At 56.6% G+C, this 18,630-nt stretch overlaps 1 protein-coding gene across 1 annotated transcript; it reads right to left on the bottom strand.

Annotated features, from left to right (window-relative positions):
• Positions 1-4,617: 4,617 nt before the first annotated feature.
• Positions 4,618-11,490, bottom strand: TENT5B (terminal nucleotidyltransferase 5B). The gene is made up of 2 exons (XM_026062591.1): positions 11,076-11,490; positions 4,618-7,294 (listed from the first exon to the last, which is right to left on the bottom strand). The coding sequence occupies exons 1-2, from the start codon at positions 11,253-11,255 to the stop codon at positions 6,275-6,277; spliced, it is 1,200 nt and encodes a 399-aa protein (XP_025918376.1). The 5' UTR covers positions 11,256-11,490; the 3' UTR covers positions 4,618-6,274.
• Positions 11,491-18,630: the final 7,140 nt, after the last annotated feature.

Raw genomic sequence — 18,630 nt, 5'->3', positions numbered from 1 at the left:
CAGAGAAATCTCCCTCTCTGGCCAGAAAGCAGAGCTGGGAGCAGCCTGCTCATACTTGGCGAGGACGCTCAGGARAAACGATGTGAGCTTTCGGGAGTAAAAATGCATGTTCTCTCTTGCTGTGCCAGCGAGAGATAACGTGTGACGCATCACCCTACACCTCCCCTGGCACRGCTCCATCGCCAAAACCACGGTCCCATCCAGAAATCCTCGGCTCCTGCGAGCGCCACCAGCGCAAGGTCGCGGTGATCTTTGGGGACACCCCTGCGGCTGCCACCGCCCGTGTCCTGGTCACAACGTGTCTCACACCCCGGTTGTGCAACCGCTGGAAGATGCCGCAAGGTTTTTGCTCTCCTAAGAAAACATGGCTTTGTGGTGGCTCTGCCTGTCATCCCCGTAATAACTCTGGATCCCAGCAGCTGATTGCAATCAAATTTGTCTGAGACATCAAGTTCCTGCAAGCCGGGGCAGGGGCATGCGGCCGGCACCTGGAGGAGGGAGCAGCGGGCCRAGCTCTGCTCCCTGCGGCTTGCGCACGGCTCTGAGCTGGCCACCGCAGACGTCGTTCCACCACCCCAGCAGGTACAAGGAGAAAAGGAGCCGTGAGGAACGGAGCTGGGTACCTGGGGAGCCCGGCAGTGTTAGCATTGGCGGGGCGGTGTGGGGTTTTGCTGGGAGCTGGGTTGCCGCYGAGGGGCTGCGCACGCGCTGATCTCTTCTCGTGGCGACCCAAAGGGAAAATCTGCATTTCCAAGTCTAGGCTGGATGTGACAAGTCAGAGGAGGAGAAGGTGGTCGAGCCAGGCGACGAACGGAGCTTCCTGCGGCGCCTCCTTGTCGCTGGCCTTGGGGTCTGCAAGAAACTGCATTTCTGGCTGAACAGACAGTGCACAGGCCACATCCAAAGAACAGGCAGAAGACTTTTAAATGACCCCCTGCCCAAACCAGCACTAACAGAAGCCGAAATCTTATCTGCACTTCCTTAAGCCTAAACCAGAGCCTTGAGCAGACGGCAGCTGGGGCCAGAAGATAAGATAGGGGAGTTCAATGAGACAGAAYAAGCCGCGCACTGCACGTTTCTCACTGCCGGCCTCTTCCCCCATGGACGGTCGGCCCTCGCGGCCCGAAGGCTCAGCTGCTCTCCGCAGCAAAGGCCCGAGGTTGTGCCATCCTCCAGCAGCTCAGCTCCRTCCCGAGCCGGCTGCCGCGGCTCCGCTGGGAGCAAGCTGCCCTCCCGGTATGTCCATATCAATGAAGCATTTGTCTCGTGCTTGGCACTAGGCGTCAGAGCACAAGGGTCCGTGCGCTGGATCGCCTAAACACAGCTATAAATGGAAAGAGGAGCCGCACAGACAGCCTGTTCTCTCATTCGGCATGATCTCAAATAGCGCAGTTAACACCCGCGCTGCCCGAGCGGCTACCGAGGAGGAGCGGGGCCGGGTAGAAACTCCAGTGTACTACAAGAGATAGGCTAATTACGGAGATGGAGATACAGTTTGAATGCCACGCTGGATCTAATTACCAGCATGCATAACGATGGTGCCACCCTCCGTGCTGACCTGGGAGACTAAGGACAGTAGAGAGCATGAAGGTTGGAGCTAGATGTTTCTTGTCTTCTGGAGGCTCGAGATACAGATTCCTCACATCTCACTGATTTTGCAGCTTAGCCAGACCTTCTTCCAGACCAAAGCCTACTGTGAGCAACTCTGCAGATGCAAACCCTACATGACAAGCCCTGCTGCTGGATCTGGTTGATACAGTGGGCCACTGTACACCTTAGGATGCATCTTAGGGCATCAGTCATCCCTGAGATGAGCTGCAGGGCATGTGCCATACTGTACTACCAGGTTCACACACAGGCTTCAGAGTGGGCCATTCCACCACTGGCTCAGTAGGTCACTTGAGCCAGGCAGTGCCAAGCATAATCCAGACCAGTCTACCATGGGCATAACACTAATGGTCTAAAAATAGGGAATTACTAGGACAGAGTAAAAAAAACACTCCCATTACACCCATGAGGAATCGGAGAGAAAGGAAATACACCCTCTAGGAAGCCCTTGTCTGAAGCTTGCTCTACTGAGAGCAAGGACTACCTGCAGCTCTTCAGCAACTTTCTCCCATCAAGCCCTCTCTCAGTTTTTTCCTGCAATCAACAGCTCAGTAATGTTAAACATGGCCCTGATTCTGCTCTCGAACCACAGCTAAGCTCTATGCACTGCATAATGTGCACTTCTTCCCTAGCAGCAAAGTGCTAGAGCCAAGGCTCAGTGGACATGCTTGAGCACCCAGCACACATTAAATTAATGCATTCATCACTAGAGTCCACATTTCATACACAAACCAGATACTTGGGCACACCCTGACTTGTCCATCACCTTCTGTTCAGAGCAAAAATAATGACAGACTCCACACTGTGAGAAAATATATGCTTTTATTTGACAATCAACAAAAGAGGGATCCAAATCTCAGTTGTAAACATTGATAGCTCCTTTCTGATCACAACTAGTACTTTCCACTAACATCCTTTTGTATAGTCTGATCCGCTCCAACAATGACAAGCCAACTCTGTCAGGGATTTTGCTGCTCTGCTCAGGGTCACAAATTCAGAGGCAGCTTATTCACCAGGGCATCAGCAGTCACTCTGTAGGACCTAGTCCCAGCAGTGAGAAGGCAGCGTACAGACCAAGCAGGTATTTTAGAGCCACTGCCACATGTAGGATGCATTCAGGGGAAGGCAGGAGTTCCATGCCTGGTGCTGCATCTTAAGGGTTGCACACCAGCAAGTGAACAGCAGGCAGACATCCTATCTCACTGTCAACAGGTCTAGAGAGAAAGCCAGCATGATTCAAATAGAAATCAGCTCTGCAAGAGCTAAAGTCCTACTTAAGCGGACAATAGGGACGCATTCTTACATGAGTAACCCTGGTGCCAGCCCAGCAAGAACAATCCCGGACTATTGTCAGAGGGAAGCTTGGCCCCTGAACTGTAGGAATTCGGAGAAGCAGAGCCAGCAAGTTCGTCCCAAACAGTGACTGGCATGTTGTCAAGTCCAATTGTTGCAGTGGAACCAGAACTGCCTGTAGCTTAACAAGGGGAAGTGAAACTTCATCTTAGGCTGGAGGGCAGCCAGAGCTTTCAGAGGAGCTTGCACCCAGCTACAGGCAGCCAACATCCAGCCATCATACAGTTATCTGGCCTGAACATCAATCGATCTGGAAGATTAGTCCTTTTAGAGCTTCTCGCCCTCCCCTTCCAAGAAGGGCCACTCTGCAGGTGGGTCAGCTCCACAAAATAAGCAAGTCCGAGTTACTTGAGCCTTTTTGCTGTTCATGATCGTCAGCAGAAGAGAATAAAGTTGTGGAAAGCTGGTAGCAGCAGTGAGACACTCCCAGTACAGTCCCTAGCAGAAGGGGACCTCGGATAACCATCAGCTGAGCAGGCAGCCACAGTAGGACTCCCTCCCCCACCAGCAACTTGACAAGCCACTAGGAAAAGGGAACATGCCCAACACTAAAGAGCAGCGTTATAAATAGAAGCCTCTCTCAGCCCTAGGAGTAACCTGCCAACAGCTACGCACTGCAAGGCTTTATAGCTGCTTCAGTTTTAGGCACTAAGCAGCCTGAAGTACAAGTAGTGTCTGGACAGATCAAGAACCAGGAGCCCAGCAAGCCTGCGCAGAACAGCCTGTTCTTCTCTCAAGGCAACCAGTTGATTTAGAGCCTGGTTTTTCCTGGGAGTAGGGGCAGAAATCTTAACACCACGCTACCCTGATGGACAAGTAAATAAAAATCCAACAAGTTTGAATACACTGTATTTATTTGTAACAGATTCTAAAGAATCTAGTGAGTCTATGTCAAGCCCATTGCATGACAAGTGATACAGGTGTAGGAAAAAAACATTTAAAACAAAATCAAGTGCCATTCAAGCCACTGGAATCTTCCAATTTCCCCTTCACAGGAGGCAGCACAATATCACTGCGAGCTCTAGAAAAATTCAGATTCAACCCATTCACAAGAGTCCCACCACACACACTCCATAAATCAAAAGTGCAATCTCAACTTAAATTGCCCTATCGAGCTGTTGGCTGCAGGGAATCTTTACATCTTGAACAGGAGGGGGGGAATCTCAGCTTAGTGCATCTATGTGTTTGTGGGTACAGAGTAAGAAGCCTGTAAAAAAAGCATGCTACATGTCATCTATGTAGATCTGAAGTTTAAAATGCAAGAAAAAAAATCTTCCCTTGAAGCCATGAAGGTGGCATACTTTGGCTCTCAAAAGCAGCCCTTAATTTTTTTTTTTTTTTATTACCTTGCACTGAAAAGTCTCAAACTCTCAGAGGGATCAGGCTCTGGGCACCAAGGAGTTACTGGACTGCCGTGGAGTCTACATGCAAGCCTGGTCCGTGAAGGCAAAGCCGTTCTACAGGAAGTCATTGTTAAACCTGTAATAACTACAGCATTAGGGACGCTTCCTCTTCAGCTCTTACTGCATTGGAAGCAAAGCCGGACCAAATTAAAATTAGTTTACCTTATGTGCAAGAGCCCCCAGATCCTTCCCCCCCCACCCCTTATGCCCACTCCACATCCCCTACCCCAAAAAAGGTAGCATTCTGGCTATACACATTCCAAGCAGCTAGTCTTTATTAGTGTTCAGTCTGCCCAGCTATTACAGTTTTGTCACAAAAACAAAAACAAGTTAGTAAAGATACTCAAGTATGTTAGCCTTGGAGGAAGCACCATGAAGTCACAGTGTTCCCAGAGCAGCATATCTAGGAAGTGCCTGTTTGCTTTCCCACCTCTCCAACCATGCATAGTTAAGTCTGAGATGATGTTCCATGAGAATGGGCTTTGCAGACCAGGCATCTCAGTGAAGGACTGTTTGTGCTCTAGACACCCAACAACTTCAAAGTCATGTTTGACTAAGATAACCAAACCCTCAACACACAAGAGGGCTTGTTTGGAGAAGACATACTTTTTCCTAAGGCCAACTGACTTTTGCACAAACCTCCACAGGTTCCTTTTCTAACTAGAGAACGAATTTAAAATGCTATCTGTTGCGCACACGTGGAATCACATAGCTGGAAATAGGCTGCTTTTGAAGACAGGACCTGCCCAAGGGCAGAGGGAAGATTTCAGGCCACAGGAGGCTGGAGTCCAGAAGAGTTCTGCAAATCTCACTTTGAAGAACACAGGCTCCAGCCCCCACCACAGCAACTGCTGACTAGTCAACTAGTTGGTTTGTGCTTCAAGGGCAAGCCTCATCTTCCCAGACAACCCAGCTGGCCTCTGGCTTTGTGCATTAAAACCGCACCGCATGCCAAAAAAAAGCAGCATTTCAGATTCCCCTAGAAAATATACAGTTATGTACAGTAGCCTAGGGCAGGCTCCTGGACAGATCTTCTGCCTTGTCGTTTATGTACATCATTACATTTTGGCACCGCAGACTCGGGAGCTTTAGTAAATTCATGTGTAGGTCCCTGCTGCCTTTTCTCCAGAAAGCTCTGCACAGCATTCTCCACCATGCACTCCCCCCCCACCCAGCGTCCCCAGTTTTAGGCATTTACATGTAGTCATTCAAAGCCCACCCCTGTTTACGCAACTCAGCTTTGACAGCTATTTGCTACAGCTGGTCCTTCATAGGCAGCAAGCCATGCCAAAAACCTCAGCAACGTGTAACCTGCAGTCTCATTCTTGCTTCAGCGAGTTTACTAGAAATGATCTTATGACCCTCCCCCCGCCCAACAGAAGTATTTTCTTCTTGAGACATCCCCACTCAAGCTCTTGGGATGTCAACCCCTGCAAAAAGAATAAGGTTTACAGTACAGTTGTTTATATTGTTACAGGCACTTAAACAGGATTCTTTGGTCCTTCAAAGGAATTAGCCACTCTGGCTTCTATCTTCAGAAACCACAAGTCTGCACACACATAACACCTGCACTAAAAAAAAAATCAGATCCATTTCAGGGCAGTGCAGCTCTACCTTACTGTAATTCTACAATCTCCCCTCACACACACCCACCCTCCCCCATTGCCTACAGAATTCAATAAGCGATCAAGTCTTCCTGTAAACATCCAAGTAATCTAGTTTCCATAACACTGCACATCCAATCACAGTGTACAGCAGACAGGCCTCGTTCCAAAAATCCCAGGAACAAGACACTGGATGAAGAGTCCAGGAAGTTTCCTTTTGTTGCAGTTCTGGGAAGGTCCCCTCCCCCCCCCGCTCCCCAAGGCAAGAAAATACCCTGGAGGACAGACCCTGAAGCTTGTCCTGGCTCAGTTACAGGGAAGCCACGTTGGGTAGGACTGATTGCAAGGCAGGAAGGGCTGCACATGGGTGACATAGTAGTTGAAGTTTATTTCGCTGACATAGGGAGCTGGCTGATAGAAGCAGGTAACGTTTGTGACCGTGGGGATGATGTTCTGCTCAGCCAGGACTCTCACAGCCAGCATGGCAATGAGGTTCAGGGTCTGCCTCCTTTCGTGTCCCATAAGGCAGACTGTACTCTCATTGACCACCCTGTGAAGGGTCATCAGATAGTCATATCTTTTGCTCTCCATCCCAACAAAGTGGCTCTGAAGGTAGCACTCTAGCTTCCTCTGCTGCTCACCGATGTCAGAGAAGTCTATGAAAAACCTGGAGCACATGTATCTCTGTAGTGCCTTCATATCCACTTCCGATTTGGGCTTAAACCCCCTCACCAAGAGATTGCAATATTTCAGAAGCCCCCCACCTCTGATCTCCTCAGGGTTCCTCGTGGCGATGACCCTGTTCCGGAGATGGTCCATTGCCTCCTCAAAGTCCCCGTACATGCTTTCCCCAGTGACTGTGGGGTGGAAGTTCTCTGCCATGGGGTTCTCTGAACACTCCCCAAACAGCAAGAGCGAATCCAGGATGATCTGGAAGGAATCCACGCTGAACTCGAACTGCCGTCTGAGAGAGTCCACGAATTTGAGTTCCACGTTCTTCCCGCTGTTGTTGGACAGCGATATAAGGCTCCAGCGGTCGGTTTCGTTGCATACTTTCACCAGCTTCTGCACATAGGCCTCTTTCAGAGTCATAGGGGTGATCTTGTCTTTGTTGACGCCTTCCGGGAGGAAGTCAAGAAGGCAATCCATGACCACATCTTTAACGAGCTGGAAGACATCTTCATTCTTCAGATCTACACCAAAGATGAGATCTAGGTCTTTGTACCCCAAGCCACTGTCTTGATGGAGAACATGGCTAGCTGCCGAGCCATTCAGCCTTACATTATGGACTACAATTCCTTTCTTCTCCAGACGGCTACGGACAACCTGAGATATGAAGAGAGTCTTAGTGTGAGAAGCAAGAAAGCACCCATGGAACAGACAGGTTACAGCAGCAGGATTTGCTCCCAGTGCTTTTGGGTCACTCTAGTGCAAGACCAGTGAAATAAAAAGCTAATCCATTAGAAAAAGGTCACTTTGGAAGGCATCCAGTCTTGCCAGCAGCTGGAATGGGTCTCATTTACTTACTCCTTTACATTAGGGGGCTCTTACTGCACACCAAGAGCTGTGTTTCCACTCCCAGCACAGCCATTTACTCTTCCCCTACTTCCCCTCACCAAAGCCAAGCAGTTATCTGAACTGATTCTTTAGTCCCTGCTCCCTTCACCCCCACTTCTTGGTTTACTCAGGGAAGACGCAGAGAGCCATTCTAGTGCATTAATCTTAAGACTGGCTGATCCAAAGAGGACTCTAAATAGAAGGTGGCAGCAGTCTGCAACAGTCCCTGTTGATTTAATGAGGGTGGCTCACTCATTTTAGTTGTCCCCTTTGCCTGTCAAGATTCATTAAAAGCAAATCAAGATGCCAGACTGCTCAAAAGCCCGAGCCAGGCACATACAAGTTCATGTCCTAACTAGTAAGTGTATCCTAACAATTTCCAGTGTGTCAGAGCTTTGTGCTGAACTTGGCATATTATCAAGCACAAGAGGCAGCTTTCATCTTACGGGTGTTACTTCAGTGATTTTAATGCTGCCTGCTCAGTCCTGACACACCCACCACTACCTCCAAAGCTTTGTTCACTTAGTATGAAGCTGAATCACTTGCCTGATTACTTAACAAGCAGGAGGCTAAAATAACCTTAAGACCATAAAATAAACTGATCTGGACATCAGCTTGTAATTTGAGTTTAACTGAACTCAAAAATCTCAGGAAGATTAAGTTAACATCTTCCACCAGAAGCTCAACCTGTCCCTCCTCCTGCTTTCATGTCTCTCCAGCAATTACCCACTCTCATAAAAGGTCCTGTAAATCTTAGCTAGCCAGCCTGTTCATCTGGTGTTTGAAGCAAGGCTGAAAAAAACAAACCTTGGGGTCCAAATGGACAAGTTATATCACTAGAAGCAAGCCTGACTGAGCTACTCAGAGTCCTGCGAGACTGTCCTAGTTCAGGAGAGGTCCCACACAAATACAGAACCTCATCAGAGGGGCTGAAACTGCTGTTCTGTTGTCAGGCCCTGTTCTGATCAGGCAGCTCTCTGGGAGAACTGCAGCCTTACAGTGAGACTAGGCAGCTGTAAAACTGTCCCCCTCCATGAGTTTTGTTTAGAAGAAACAATACATACAAAGGTGAAGGACTCCAAAACACAATCCTTTCCATGGTACAAACCGCTCAGTGACAACGCTAAGATAGACTATGTGTCAGCTAGCTTCTGCTGACCCTGAGGTGCCCTTGCAAATAGAAGATATTTTGGTACAGCTGTAGGAATGTTTTTAAACTTGTTAAATCATGAGTCCAGGAGTTTGTTAAATCTCATGATGCAGCTTCTTTGCTGGTGTTTCTCAGTTACTCCCTGACACTAGCAATTGCTGCTCAAGCTAGAAGTGAGCCTGGGCTCTTTGCCAACCAAATGGCGATCGTCACATGTCAGCCAACAGTTAACCAGTGAGCTATTCACCATCGGAAGTCCCAAGTCCCCACCAGCACATCCAATCCAGTCATGGACATATTTGCTTTCAAGTGCACATAGGTAGCTTAGCAGTAAACTTGTTTTTCAGAACAAGACACTTTTATTCCCACATACAGAACAAGAATACCAGACAGGCAATCCAAAGGAGTGCCGAGTGCGAAGTTACAGCGGAGTTATTGCCAACCGAAAAGTTAGGACAGTCTATTAGGCTGAAGTTACTCACACGAGGTACAGCTCCGCACAGTGTTACTTGTGGAAGTAAGAGTTTTATGCTACCAGGCTTAGTGTGAAACAGGATATAGGCCATGCATGCATTAGATGCAGACTTAGGACTACTGTTCAGATAAGATCCCATTCCAGATTAATTTCATAGCCAGGTCCAAGGAATGTCTACTTAATCTCATTTTGGGCTTAGCTCAGAAACTACAGCATTTTAGACCAAAAGCTTCAGGCTCATAACCACACACTGAAGCTCCCCAAGTTCTGGGCTTCCAGGTCCAGCCCAGGTGAGCAGTGAGTATTCAGAAGAGGTTGCAGCACAACCCCTCAAGTCAGCCTTGTCCCAACCCAAGTCAGTCAAGAAGCTCCAGTCTAGAGAGCGATAGGGAGCAGACAGCCTTGCTTCTTAGTGAGGGTGTCCTCTCTCCAGGTCCTACAAGGCCCGTGGGTATATGGCAGGCTTCAGTGTACTAGTCTCAACCTGAAACACACCTGAAGTCTACTCCCTCACTGCAGCTAGTGGGTTCAGGAATGCATTTTCCCCAGAGGGTTAGATATTTAAAGGGTTAGACAGCTACTGACCTGCTTCCCAAAACAGCACCTCATGCTAAGTGTGGTTCAGATAATTGATTCTGACAGCCACRCACCAACAAAACCTACCTGTGCTCTGACCTGCCGCTTCCCACCTCCTACAAGAGCACTGCATGCCTAAAAGTCGCTGCCTTTTGGGTTACTTGTTTCAGATTAGTCAGACCTAAATACAGGGTCTGCCAGTGCGGCTGGTCAGAATTACAGCCCTTAGTATTTAGTGTTTGAAGTTGCTAGTGGCAACATCCTTTTCAGCAGCTTCGACACCAAGTCTCTTCAGCTTCATGGAACCAAGCAGTAATAAATGATGGAACATCTGATGCTGCACCACGCCTGGCTTTTCACAATGCCGTGTTTCGCTAACCTATTAAAACCCAAGTGTAGCAGTCTAATAGTGGCACTCATCTTTTGTTCAGCATTTCATTAAGGCTGCAGAAGCGCAAACAGTTGATATTTAGCACTTCGGCAACCAACAGATGCAGCAGGAACTCTAGGAATTTGAAATGGGCTGAAGCTTAGCTTTAATACAAAGGAGAGTCTTTCAAATGTCATTCGATTATTTTTTCCAAACTTAAGCTGAAATATTTCTCAAGCAGCTGAGGCTACCAAAAATCCTAGCGATTAGTTTGTTGTGAAAGCCAGGTCTTCGGCTGGTGAATAGCCTTTTTAATTAGAAGCTAACATGCCTGATTTTACATTTGATGAGTCATGACTGAGGAATGAAGTTGCCTCCCAAACATGAATATGCATCAGCTTATTTGAACTACATTGTCAGTTTAATATTAAACATCGTTATTACTTTATGGTTAAACTAACAGGAACGCTTTAGGAAGACCAAGCCTGGCATAGGACAGAGTCAGGTTGACAAGAACCAGAGGACACTGACATTCGAGCTAGCGTTTAAACTGCGAAGCGGCTCTTGCGATACACGAGGGCAGCGTTTCCACCAGGACTGGGGTATTTCGTGGAAACACGTCTAAAAAGCTTACTTCTGTGCGGGCCACGCAAATTTCGCAGCCCCACCTCGACCCGCAGGGCAGGAGGGGCACGACGTGGGTAAAACGGGACGGTGCAAGGCAGCCGGCGGGACGGGGCACGGATTTCCAGCGCCGGTGGTTTTTCCCTGCAGAAAAGCCGCTTCTCCAGCTGCCCCCGCCGGGCCCGGGGGCCTCCCCGCGGCTGGCGGGGGGCCAGGCGGGCCGGATATCACCGCCTCAGCGGTTTTATTTTCTGCCCGCGGATCCCTGGGCCCCGCGGGGGCGGCGGGAGCGGGGCAGAGTCCAACGCCGCCGCCGCCCCCCCCCCCCCTCCGGCCGCGGCCTACCGGGCCTCACCTGCACGATCCTGCGCGGCCGCACCGAGAGGGTGGGGAAGTTGCCGCGGCCGTGGATGGGCACCGCCTCGCCCAGGATCTGGTCCAGCCTCTGCACCTGCTCCCACGTGAGGACGCTGAAGCGGCCGCCGCCGCGCTGCTCCGAGCCGCCGGCCCCGGGCGCCGCCGCCGTCGCCAGCATCGCCCCCCCCCCCGCCGCCGCCGCTGCCTGGAAACGCGACCGGAAGAGGAGCCCGAGTCACCTGGAGACTGACCGGAAGCGGCGGGATTTGGGGGGAAGAAAGGAGGAAAAAAAAATAAAGGAGAAAAAATATTGTTTCTGAGGGGAAGCCTCGCGCGGGGGCAGGGGAGGCCCCACGGCTGGCGCGGCCGGTACCCGCAGGGGACGCTGCAGCGAGCCGGCTCACCCCGCCCGCCACTGGCTACGCTGAGCAGTGCGCTCGCCCGCGCCCTGGCGCTGCTTTATATAGCCGCGCGGCCGCGCCCCCATTGGCCCAGCCCCATCGCCAATCCCCGCCGAGCCCCGCCACCTCTCCGGCTCTCTCATTGGCCGAAGGTGAAGGTTCGGGCTCGCTCGGATTCCAATCGGAGGGGAGGACAGGGAAGGAGGCGGGGTGAAAGGCGGAGTGGGCGGGGTAAGGCCGCGCAGCCCCGCCCCCAGCCGCTCGGCGGCGTGCGGGAATCCCTGCTGTGATTGGTCAGGAGCGGGCCGGAGATTTAAAGGAACAGGCGGCCCCGGGGGGCGGGCAGCGCCGCGGCCTCGCGGGGGGTCACGCACGGCCCGGTGCCCCACGGGCCTGATGCCCCACGGCCTGGCACCTCATGGTCTGGCGTCCCACGGCCTGGCACCCTGTGGCCGGATGCCCCACGGCCTGGTGCCCAATGGTCTGGCACCCAATGGCCTGGTGCCCCACAGCCTGGCGCCCCACGGCCTGGCACCCCACGGCCCAGCGCCCCATGGCTTGACGCCCCACAGCCCAGCACCCCGCTGCCCAGGCAGGAGCGTCCCCCGGGAGCAGCGGCGTGAGCCAGCTACGGGGAGCTCTGAACTGGGGTGACACCGTGGGGCAAYGCCGTGGGGCCACGGGGCCCAGCCAGGGCCGGGGGCTGAGGCCTGGCACCAGCCGCCCTCCTTAACACAACTCAYCCTCGAACCCGCAAGCCAAGCGCCCCGTCGGGGTCAGAGCTGGGCTCGGTTTATTTGCAAATCCCGTGGGCACCTAGCGGGCGGGTTGAGCGTAAACGCCCCGATTTGGGCTTTGCCCAAATTTACCCCAATTTGCCCGTTGGGGGGGGGGAGCTGTGCCCCGGCGCTGCCTGCTCCGACGCCGGGTGCAAATGCTCCCGGCCTTTTGGGGAGGCCATTGCAGAGCTCTTCAAATCTGCTGGTTCRTCCCCAAAACAGGGGCATCGTAATGGCCCGTTTTGTTTTTTTACGGAAACTCTCCTCCCGGGGGGGTCTTCCGATGGGAACCGCAGCTTGCTATAGAGCGATTGCAACGCAGCCACAGCGGGGCGGAGGGTTGGGTGAACGGGGCCATGTGGCCGGTGCAGGATGCGGCCTGGCTGCCTGCCCGGGTCTCCAGGTGCTTGACGTCAAGCTGCGGAACGGCTGCATGGTGGGAGGTGACTGCGAGGGCAGATCATCGGGAAAAATCCTCCTCTTTGGGGAATCCCACGCGGTTTCTGTCACGGCGCCCCGGGCGGCACTGAGTCCCCTCTGCCTTGGCCCTGCCGTCGCCCCGCAGCGTCTCCCAAAAACTCGTCCCTGGCTCCAATCTGCCGGGGAGAGRAGCGGGGCAGGTGAAAGTGGTTTTCCGAGGAACTCGACGCGAAAAAAGAAAAAGAAAAAAACCCAGGCAGCCGCCTCTCGTTGCAAAACCCTTTGATTGTTTCGGCAAAATAGCGTTATCGGGAAGGGTTTCCCAAGAGATCGGGACGTGCCAGATCAGTTGGGAAAGCAGGAACACTTGCCCTACGCCGTGCCCTGGCCCGGCCCAGCTCAAGCCCGGCCACGCGGCGGCTTTGCCTCGCGGCATCTCCGCACACCGGTTTCTCCTCCCAGTAGCACCGAGCCGGGCGCATCAGTGCCCCGGGCTGGGGGGCAAAATACGGCGCGGGGGTCCCTACGCCTATGGGGCGCCGGCGGCATTGGGGGAGCAGGGTCACCCATCCCAGCGCACACGGCCCTGGCGGGGGGTTACGGCGCCAGGAGGAGCGAGGAAGACTCCGGCGCGGTGAGGAAGGCTCCCCGAGGCTGCGGCACTGGCAGCGGCTGGGATTTTTTCGTGGAGGGCGGGAGGCCGATGCGGCGTGATAAGAGGGAGCCCAGCGGGAGGAGGGTGTGGAGGGGTTATTAATGGGAAGAAGAAGGCGCTGCGGATTCTTGGAAGAAAAGCAAATGTCCCGGTGATTAGCCGGGAGWCAGGCACCGGCGCTGGCTGGGCCGAGAGGGACAGGAGTGCTGACGGCTCCGGAGAAAACACCGGCCCTATTAAAAAGAGCTGACGCGCTCCAGCCGGACTGGCTGGGCGGCTCGTTAACATCCATCACCAAACGATTACCCCAAAGAGCTGCCGGGAGCGAGCCGGCAATGGCACCGCGGYGATTTCCTTCCAGCTCAGCAAGGGCCGGCCTGGGCTTTATTCATTTGTTTTGCCGGCAATTAAGCAATAATCATCGTCTTGGGGTGAAACGCGGGCGGATCCTGCCTGGGAGAGGATGCCCCGCGCGGCGGCATTGCAAAGCCCCCCCCGTGCCGGCGCCTGGGGTCAGCATGCCGAGGGCCAGCCGGGGCCGGTGGCTCCCGTCGGAGGGTGCCCGGAGCCGAGGCACCGGCTTTGCCCTGCCGGGAAACGGCCCGGGGTGGAGCTGGGGACGTGCCCCGGCGTGTGCGTGGGGAGGCAAACCGTGCCGGCAGGGTGCTGAGCTCCCTGCGGAGCTGTGGGTAACCAGGGCCCTTTTCCAGCCCCACGCTCCCGTCACGAAGGGATTTGGGCTGCAAGAGCCGGGTGCGGGGCTGGAGACCGACCGGCACAGCGGGGACCAAGGCAAGAGAGAGAAACCCAGCCTGGAGTGGAAGAGGGGGCTCGGGGACTTGCTGGCCTGCCTGGCACTGGCTCCTTCCCACCCCCCATTAAAAGGGTGTGTGAACTCCCTGAACGAGCAGGAGGGACAAGGCCTCCTCCCCGGGCCACCAGCGTCACTGTGCTCCCGTTCGGGGTGGGGGAATTCCTCCTGCCATGCTCCTAGGCCAGACGCCATGGGCCTGACAGCAGCCAGCGTCCCCTGGCATCACCCCCGTGCACATGCCACCCGCCCCTGTGCATGCACTGGCCACCCCGTGCACATGCCACCCGCCCCTGTGCATGCACTGGCCACCCCGTGCACATGCCACTTGCCCCCCTGCATGCACCGGCCACCCCGTGCACACACCAGTTGCCCCATGCACACACCAGTTGCCCCTGTGCATGCACTGGCCACCCCGTACATAAGCCAGGCATCTGCACGCGCATGCCAGCCGTCCCTGTGCCCTGGCTGGCCATCGCCGTGCACACATGCCACCGTCCCCGTGCACACATGCCACCATTCCCGTGCACACGTGCCGCTGTTCCCGTGCACATGCCAGCGGCCCCCTGCGCACGCCAGGCGTCCCCGTGCACACGTGTCGCCGTCCCCGTGCGCCCGTGCCGCCGTCCCCGCGCCCATGCCGCCGTCCCCGCGCCCATGCCCGCCACGCAGCGCTGCTGTGGACTTAGGGGGGGGGGCCCCCCCCCCCCCCCCCCGGCTGTGTGCAAAACCTCCCTTAGCAAATGCAGCTCCCAGACACCTCCTGCTCGTTCGCGTCCGTCCTCCTGCCCCGATCCCTCCCCGCACGGGCCCGGGGCTCCCCGGCAGCGCGAGGTGCTTCTCCCAGCGGCCCCTCGGTGGAAAGCCCGCGGCGGTGAGGATGAGGAGGATTTTATTCGACCTGCCAAGGGCTGCGGTGCCCAAGCTGTGGAGCGGGTCCCCGTGGTGCTCGGGGCTGCCCAAACCCCGCGCGGGGTGCAGGAGGGGTGTGCTGTGCCCGGCCCTGTCCCGCATCCCCCAGGCGCGCTGGGCTGCCTCCGGCCGGGACCTGCTGCAATAGTCGAGCCCTTCCCTACAGGCTTGCTTCCTTTTCCCGAACGGCAGCAATAACAGGGATTGGCCAGCAATTTTCTCGCTGAATCCAGTTTGGCTGGAAGGAGGTGCTTCGTCGAGCCCGAGACACGCCGAAAACACTGTGGGCCGGGTGAACTGAGCCGGAGCCGTGGCGGAGCGTGGCGAAACCTAGAAATCTGGAAGAGCAAATGCGTAACCGCGAGCCAGCCTGGCCCGGCCGCGGGGAACCGTCTGCCCACGCTGCTCGGGGCTGCGTTTTGCAGAAGCGAGGAAGCAGGCGAGAGCTTAGCTAATCTCTGGCTAATTCAGCCTAAAAGCCGAAAGCTTCCTGCGACTCGCAGCTGCCTGCCGAGGGGGCTGCCGTTCCCACCGGTGCCCCCGAAAGAGGAAGCCGGGGCGGAGGGTTTCGGCCCCCGGGAGCGCTGTCGCTGGTGCGAGCTGGCGGGGTTTGCTGCAGCAGCCCCGGGGCGCTCGTGCCCCGTCCTCCCCGGCTGCATTGCTGATCCCCCCCCTGCTTTCTCACCGGCTCCCTCTGTTTCTCCCTCTGGGCAAAGGTCGGCTCCAAACTGGCTGCTGGGCTCCGATTTCGGTTATTTGGTTGGGGCTTTCCGCAAATGCCGGGGAGGAACCGCCAGCTGCAGCGCTCCCGCTCTGCTTGCAAAGGCAGGCGCGCCTGCGGGCACGGCGCTGCTCGGGGCACGTGGTGCTCGGCGTGCACATGCCGCCGGGATGCTGGCGGGGGCCGCGCCGCCGGCTGCCTTCGGCCCCAGCCCCTCTCCCAAAAGGGCACAGCTGGCAAAAGCGGCGGTTTCACTACATTTTTCCCTGCACTGAATTAGCATCCTGGCTCGGCCACGCGGCCCAGCATCCGGAGCTGCACTTTTGCCCGGCTGGGCTGGCATTTACCACCATCACGGAGGGACGCAGTGGGTCTGTCCTTAGCCCCGGCTTCAGGCATGGAGGTCTGGGCTCCCCCGACCCGCCCCGTGCCCGAACAGCCCCGTCTGCCTCCCGGAAACAACGATAACTAGTGCCGGCCGCGACGCCGTCGCCCGCGGAGGTGTCGTGAGCCCCGAAGCTTTGAGGCCTGAGGATGAAAGCCGCCGCTGCAGCGCAGGGTGTCATTAGCGAGGGTGACGCAGGGCTGGGGAACGGCACCCATCACCTCCCCGGGCGGCCGCGAAACGCTCCCCGGGGCRCGCGGGGGGCCGGGGCTGGCTGAAAGCGGGTGGGCRGCACTTTTCCGGCGCTTTTCTGGTGCCACGAGCAAAACCTGCGGGTGCCCTGGGCGTGGGGGCTGCAGCCCCGCAGTGGCACGACCCGCTCTGCCGCTGGGCTCGCCTCGGACCCCTGCGTGCGGCTTTCCTGCCGARGAAAACCTCCCCGGCCCCTCGCGAAGCGGCTTTCCTCCTTCCYGGGCTCCGGTTTCCGGCTGGGGTGGCTGGAAAGGGCGGCGAGGGCTTCCCGCGTGGGGTCCCTCTGCACGCCGGGCTCGGAGGGCCCCGGCTCAGCCGCGCTTTGGGAGGGTTGGCGTGCAAGCGCGTGCGAGGGAGAGGGGACGCGCTGACCCGCGACTCGCTGCTCTAATTAATTGCCACTTCTGCCTTTATCAAATGGCTCCATCACTGCACGCCGCTGCTATCCGCCAGCGCGTCCCGTCCTCCGCTCCCGCACCAGCCCTCAGGCAGGAGGCTCCGGGGCCGGAGGGGCGGCCGATGGGGAAGYGGGGCAGGAGCACCAGGGTTGGGGGGTCTCGCCGGGGCCCCCTTGGCCTCGGCGCAGCGGGTGCCACGTGGCTTCGGCGGTGGCTCAGCGGTGGCGGCCCATCCCCACGGGGACTGTGAGTCCGTCCTCATTAAGAGAAGTTACTCACGCCTTGAGACAGAAACGAGAATATCCTGGAAATGCCTTTGTTTGGCGAGTTCTCACGCGAAAGGCATGGCCAAAACCAAGAGGGCGGCCGCGCGTGCTGCTCCCCGGCACGTGAGAGGGGCGTGATGCTCGGGCGGCGCCAAGTCCCGCATCCCGCATCCCGCATCCCGCATCCCGCTTCCCATGCGCCTGGGGTTGACCTGCCAGCCGAGACAGCCCAAACCCGGTGCAGGGAGCCAGGCCAGCACCCACCGACCCGGCAGCGCAGTGGGCGCAGACCCAGCGCCGCCGTTCGCCCTCCGCAACCCCCGGGGGCCGGTGGCGGGGGGCTGCCCCATGGCATCGCCTCCCCGGTGCGGCCCCATCCGGTCCGGAGGAACCCCGGCCACGGCGCAGCCCGCGGGAGCCCCTGCAGAGCCAGCCCAGCGCGCGGGGGCAAATCCCGGCCCCGACACGCCGGCGACCCCGGGCCGCAGGTATTTTAAGCGCATGAGCAACGCCAGCCATGACGCGCTTGCTGGATTTTCGGCGCGTGAGTCACCGCCTGGTTGAAGCAGAGCTGTAATTTGCAGCGACGGAACTAACGCGTTCGGGTTGCAATCGGCTAAACCCGGGCAGCCCTGGGGCGCCCAGGCCCCGGGGGGCTTCGCGGGGGCCGAGGAGGAGAAAATGCTCCTGCGCTTGCAGGGTTTCCCCGGGTGTTTGGGGCTGGGGCCGCGGCGCAGCCTCTCCTCGCAGAGCCAGCCTCGCTCCGAGCGCTCCGCAGCTCGCTGCCCTGAGGAAATCCCGGGAAAAAAAATCACAGCGCTGCGGTACTGCCTTCGCCGTGGGGCCTCCACRATCCCTCCAGCCCCAAATTACCCCCAAAGCTGCTGCGTGGCCCCCGGGCCGGCTGCCACCGCAGGCTCACRCCGCCTCCTGCGAGCACCGGCCGGCCGGGACGAGCCACACGGCCCTCTCCCAYGGTCCGATGCCACCCRGGAGCCGTGGCGTTCCCTTGGCCCRGCYGGAGCCGCGGAGCCTCCCGTGGCCGCCGGCACGAGCAGCCGAGGAGGCAGCAAAGGGCAGATCCAGGGGAGATGCCCCAAATGCCCTCCTTTCCCCCCCAAAAATAAAAAGGAGGAACGTTGGGACTGCAGATTCAGACGGCCGCGGGGCTCGGGGAGGTTCCCAGCCGCATCCGGCACACCCTGGCCGGCACGGCTCTCCGGACACCCCGGGAGCGGGACGTCCTCCCCGTCCCCGACACCCACAGGAGACGGCTGAGCCCCCGCTGCAGGGGCAGGACACTCGACCAGCCAGAGAAAAACCCACTAAAAATTAACATTAATTTATTAGAATATTCATGAAAAAAACAAGATTCTCTTTACATGTGTTTTTTTCCTTTTTTATACAAGAGAGAATTTTCATTGCTTTTTTTTTTCTTTTTTCTTTTTTCCTCCTGGAGACAGAGCGGGCGCACACAGACAGCGGCGGCAGCTCGCGCCCGCGGGACAAGGCACGGCGCGGGGGGCCCCGCGCTCGCCGAGGGCGGCCGGAGC

Source organism: Apteryx rowi, unplaced genomic scaffold (genome assembly GCF_003343035.1).
Source record: "Apteryx rowi isolate R43461 unplaced genomic scaffold, aptRow1 scaffold_190, whole genome shotgun sequence".
NCBI classification, from domain to species: domain Eukaryota; kingdom Metazoa; phylum Chordata; class Aves; order Apterygiformes; family Apterygidae; genus Apteryx; species Apteryx rowi.
This window is presented reverse-complemented; position numbering and strand designations above follow the sequence as displayed.